We start from the raw sequence: 6,000 nt of genomic DNA on the forward strand, positions 1-6,000 counted from the left end.
TGCTCTGTGATGGTGCCCTGTCCCTTCTCCTCTAGCTCCGATGAACTACAACAACTTTGATGAGACTTAGTGGTGACCCGACCAATTAAGTTTTAGGATTGGGTCAGGATGGGAGGAGGAGAAGAGGAGGAAGCTCCCTCGGTTTATAGGGAGACATCGCTCCGGTGATGGGCCATGGAGCTGGGGTCGGCAAGGCAGTGATGGTGGCCACGGGCGGTGGGCAAGGTTAGTGGTTGGAGCAAAGCAGAATGGAGATATTAGGAAGCTAAGAGAGGTGCGATGGATCCAGTGGCAAGAGCTGCGGGAGACAGAAGAGGATGATAGGGTGGGGGTACCTTGTCAGAATTGTTAGGTGGCGGCGGATGGTAGTAATGGATCCAGTGGCGGGAGCCGCTTGATACTTAGGAGGAGGGCGGCGCGGAGACACCTTGCTGGAGTCAATGCTAGCAAGGATGGGAGTAGAAAAGCAGAGCTCGAGTGTTAGCGTAGCCACGTGTCGTGAGCGCGTACAACTTAGGGGAGAGGAGAGGTAGAGGAGATAAAGGAGGAGAGAGGGAGGTCTATGGAGCATTTGAGTTTGATCCAGTGGTCCAGAATTCATAAGATTAGAAGTATGATTTTCTATGAAACACAACATAGATAGTTCCTTGTAAAAGATCATATTACATCAGTGGAGAGAAAGTGATAGTACTACGAGAAAGATTAGAACAACTGCCTTAATTTGTCTCCTTCAACTAATACAACTGACTACAAGCATCGGAACTACTAGACTCGTATGCATCATTTAGTAATAATAAGTCAATCTTCTGAAAGGCTACCACTACAATTCTGTGAACAACTCTGTGTGTGTGTGTGAGAGAGAGAGAGAGAGAGAGACGGTTAGTGGCGGTGGTGGTCGTCGAACATGGCAGGTGGCTTAGGCTTGTTCAGCCATGAGGAGTCGTCGCCGGTGAGCATCGCCAGAACCTGGGACATGGTCGGCCTGTCACAGGGCGAGTCCTGTACGCAGAGGAGCCCGATCTGGATGCACCTACGCACGTGCGATTGGAGCCCCTCCGCTCCAGAGCAGCGTCTCACCATTGACGGATCAACGAGGTCCATGATCCTGTGCTCGTCCCACAGTTTCCAGGCCTGCATGCAAACACAAAGATTGCTTGCTCGCTGCTACAACACTCTATGATTTCTTGTAGTAAAAAGAATTTTGCGTTCAAGGTTCTAAGTAATGTATGTGTGCTAACCACATATTGATTGCCAAATATATTTTCATGCAGCGGTGGAACCGAAATAACAAAACTTAGGGCTCACAAAGGTCTCGACTAATAGGTTATAGGTTTTCTCCAAAATTTCAAAGGTGAAATAAGAGAATTTAAATATGATTACAAAGGCAAGCTTAGGGCCCAAGACTCACCCCTATTTTTATGCGAGTCTTTTAGGAACACGCGTAAATTTCATCATTGATATTTTGTAGATGAGGGCATCCAAGAGTTACCTTTGAAAGGAGGCTTGGCCTAAGAGTGTTCTTCTGCCCACTGATTATCTCTAGTAGCACAACTCCGAAGCTATACACATCGCACTTCAATGTCACATCCCCTCGGATGTACTCAGGAGCTGCATAACCTCTGCGATGTGCACCAAATTAAACAGCTATTGAACAAAATCACAATTAAAGAAAAGTAAGCAACCATTCAAAGAGGGACTTGGTCACATGTAGTCCAATGGAGAATGTCAAAAGTTTCTTATGCTGAAGCCTGAAGGGAACCTTTTTTGTGATGTAGTTGTGGATGAATAACTATATCTACTAGGTTTAAATCCTAGTGCCCATAATTATATGTACACACGTGCATATTCAGTAGAAATTTTTGTGAGCTCAAGGATTCAATGTTGGGCCCCGTCTCATGAGGGTGTTAAAACAGTTTCTGGTGTGTGCAATATGTGGGTATATGTATTTGTCTTTTATGTACTAAAACAATTTCTTACGGTGAAAAAACTATAGTCTGAGTTCCAGTGCCATCAGCAACAAGTGGTTTAGTCGTGCCAAAGTCCGCTATCTTTGGTGTGAATTCATCATCCAGGAGCACATTGGAAGGCTTCAGATCCCTGTGAATGACAATCTCCCCTGATCCTTCATGAAGGTAGTTGACACCTTGGGCCATCCCGTTGATAATACCTAGTCTCTTTGCCCAGTTTAGAGAAGCCCGACGTTTTGGTGTACCTGCCAATACACTGAATTAATACTTCCTCCAGGCTGATAGTATTAGTCGTTTTAAACAAGGGTAAAGTCAAACTTTAAAATCTTTGACTATAAATAATTTTTAAAATATTTATCTTAAAAATATGAAAACCATATGTGTAGATTAGTCTTAAAAAGTACTTCAATAAAATCATATATTTGTTGATATTTCTATAGATATTATAATAGAAAATAGTTATTAAAGTTAGTTTTTGGAGACCGTGCTCGTGTCTAAAATGACAACTATTATCAACACGGAGAGAGTACGAAGGTTTGAGAACATGCATAGCATGCCACATAATGCTGCAAGCTCAAAAAGATTAAAGATAGGCTCCTTAGGTGTACTACCTCCATTTTTAAAATATATCATGCCGTTGATTTTTGACATAACATTTGACCATTCTTTTTAATGTAAATATGAAAAATATAAGGCATGCTTGAAGTTTCTTTAATGTAAAATAAGTCATAAAAAATAAATACTACTTTTATTTTTTAATAGGATGAATAGTCAAACAACATATTAAAAGCCAATAATGTCATCTATTAAAAAAATGGAGGAAATATAATATAGTTAATCTGCCTATGCAATAGCATACTCACCGAATATGTAGACATCCAAACTCTTCTTTGGCATGTACTCATATACAAGTATCCGCTCATCCCCTTCAATGCAGTAGGCGAGGAGCCGGCTGAGGTTGCCATGCCTAACCCTAGACATCAGCTCCACTTCTCTAGTGAAATCATGCAAGCCTTTTGTGGACAGAGCCGATGGTTTAAGCCTCTTTACTGCAATCTTCTTCTTGTATTGTAAATCTCTTGCAAGGACATGATTCCTAGGTAGTTTTCCCTGGAGATATCTAAGTTTTGAGAATTTCCTTAAGGGATGACTAGCTTGTAAACAAATTGAGACATTGAGTAAAGTTCAATCTATGTCTAAATTTGTATGGTAATGTCACTCAGTTTTTTCAACGCCAAACTACTACGTTGATAGCCCTTACCTGTTAGGCCCTCCTTCAAAAAACTTGACCGGTGGAGGAAAGACCACCACACGACTTTTCATTAAGAACAGGAAGCCTTAACCAAACAAGTCAAGAAAGGCAACTGACCCTTACCCCCACACACCGGCTCGCCCCCTATGGGTTAGTTCTTAACCTGTACTTTGAGGCCCCTGCACCCTACATGAGGGCCCATCCTTCATACGTCAATTCTTAACATGTGTTTTTACGATGGGCTAGTAAGTGACCTTTTTAACTAGGCCTGAAATTTGCTCACGTAGGGAGTCGAACCCAAGACCTAGAGGTGCTACATGAGCACCGTAATCGCTAGGCTACAGACCCGTTCACACCGCTTAGGTTGTCCTTCAAAAGAAAATTAATGGCCTAGTTATAGGAGCTTTAGATTTTGGAAAACAACCGGTTGTAATCCAATCGGTGAGAATATGGAGAAGTTGGGAAAACCAACTTATATATTCTAAATTCACTTTCTAAATTTTTCAACTATAGTTTATTACAAGTCTTCCTTTGGCTCATGCTAATGAATAGACTCAATACAAAAGAACTGCTTCAGAAGAAACAATTCAACGTTCAGGGTGGACCAAACTGTGTGATGTGTAACACTTCAAGTGCAGAGAACATGACACACCTTTTCTTCTCTTGCCCTGTGGCTTAGCAATGTTGGCAACACATTGGCATTCAATGCAACATGGCCCTGGAAATAATGAATATGATCATATCGGCTCAAAACTCCTTTCAGCACAACTTCTTCTTCGAAGTTCTAGCAATTGGATGCTGGCACATTTGGTGTAGCAGGAATGGTGTTATTTTCAATAATGTTGCTCACAGTTTTGATAGGTGGAAAATAGATTTTCAAAGGGAGTTTGCCATGCATATGCATTGGGCAAAGGAAGCTGATCTACCAACACGGCAATCATGGATAGCTAGTATTTCTTAACTCCTTTGTGTACATAATGTAACTCTGTAACTTTCGCATATTTATTTTAACTAGAACAAATGCCCGTGCGTTGCAACGGGTGAAGGCTATTTTAATCTTATTATTGTTTACTGTGAGAATTCGCTTGGATATATATTTTTCTAGAAAATCATGTCAGGTTAGTATGCAAGTTTTTCTTTTCAAGAGATTAAATCATGTTAAGTTAGCACGCGAGTTTTTTTTCAAGAGATTTCTTATACGACTCCTTATGTATTTTCAAAAGCGAACGAAATTAAAACCCGACTCAAATATAGATCTGTATTTTCAAAAGCGAACGAACTGTATTTTTCAATACGGTTAAAAATCAACTTATACACGGATGACGTACCAGAGTACCGGTAAAATTATCTTCAATTTTATAATAGTAGAAAAGTTTTGGTGATTTTGGTGTCAGCAATCTCTACTACTTAAAAAATTTCAAAACGTTTCCTTCGTCCGTCAAAATAAAAAAAAATAGCAAAAAAAAACAACAACAAAAAAAAAGTCCAACTCCCCTAAAAAGGTGGCGAAAAAAAAACCATAGATCCGATTCCCCCTAAAAAAAGGAAAAAAATCTAAGAAAAAATAGCGAAAAACAACTAAAAAAATTCTGGTTCCACTAAGTGGCAAAAAAAACGTAGATCCGAACGGGAAAAAATCTGATTCCTATAAAGGTGAAAAAAAGTTAAAAAAAAAAGCTAGATCCGATTCCCATAAAATGGAAAAAAAGTCTGATTCTGTAAAAGGCGAAAAATAAAAAAACCACAAAAACATGTAAAAAAAGTTTGTCTGATTTCTAAGAAAGTGACGAAAAAATGGCTCGTATAAACTAAAAATCACGCGTGAAAAAAGGTGGAAAAAAAGTGTGGAAAAGAAGTCCGATTTCTATTCGTTTTAGTAGACAGTATATATCTCTTCTCTATCTCTAATCTAATATAACTACTTAAGAGAGAAGTTTTCATTCTACAACTTAAAAAAAGCATGAGAAAATAAAAACGGTTAAAAAATACGTGAGAAAAAAGTCAGAAAAAGCGTTAAAATGATGTTTTCTGTCTTCTGTAAAAAATAAAAAAATACGCGAGAAAAAAGTATTTCCATCGTCCGTAAAAAAATTAAATAAAAACATGCGAGATTACATTGAAGATGTTCCAATTTTTTTATTGTCTCAGCTACAAACGATCTATACAAACATTGTTATTGACATGGTTATGCATGAAAAATATATATTATGATTAAATATTTTTTTCACCCGTTATAACGCACGAGTATTTCCGCTAGTAGAAAATAATAATTAAAGAGAACAACACTAAGTATATACGTGTATCTCAACCCACTGTAATTTTTCAGCGGAATTCAATTCAATGAATAGCATATCTAGGTCGTAGATTCCATTTTAGTACTCCCTCCGTTTCGAAATGTTTGACACCGTTGATTTTTTAGCACATGTTTGACCGTTCGTCTTATTCAAAAAATTTAAGTAATTATTAATTCTTTTCCAATCATTTGATTCATTGTTAAATATATTTTTATGTAGGCTTATAATTCTATATATTTCACAAAAGTTTTTGAATAAGACGAACGGTCAAACATGTGCTAAAAACTCAACGGTGTCAAACATTTCGAATCGGAGGGAGTATAAGAAAAATAGAAGCTGGTACAGTATGTTACTGAGAAAATATTGTGACTGTTTCTAGTCAAAGAACCTTATCTCTATCCACCCTCTCTCGTTTACTCTCTCTCTCTTTCCCCGTCTCTCTCCTGTCGCCAGCCACACATCCTCTCCTCTCCTCTCTCATTCTCCA

General features: G+C 38.6%; 1 protein-coding gene across 1 annotated transcript in view; it reads right to left on the reverse strand.

Moving 5' to 3' along the window:
* Nucleotides 1-1,973: 1,973 nt before the first annotated feature.
* Nucleotides 1,974-6,000, reverse strand: part of LOC127767056 (putative cysteine-rich receptor-like protein kinase 31) — a 14,838-nt gene continuing 10,811 nt past the window's right edge. Inside the window, exons 4-5 of the mRNA XM_052292270.1 lie at nucleotides 2,831-3,077; nucleotides 1,974-2,212 (exon numbers count right to left, since the gene is read on the reverse strand). Of these exons, the coding sequence (XP_052148230.1) occupies nucleotides 1,974-2,212; nucleotides 2,831-3,077 (486 nt within the window). The remainder of the gene's footprint in view (nucleotides 2,213-2,830; nucleotides 3,078-6,000) is intronic.

The sequence above is a fragment of the Oryza glaberrima genome, chromosome 3, assembly GCF_000147395.1.
Source record: "Oryza glaberrima chromosome 3, OglaRS2, whole genome shotgun sequence".
NCBI lineage: Eukaryota > Viridiplantae > Streptophyta > Magnoliopsida > Poales > Poaceae > Oryza > Oryza glaberrima.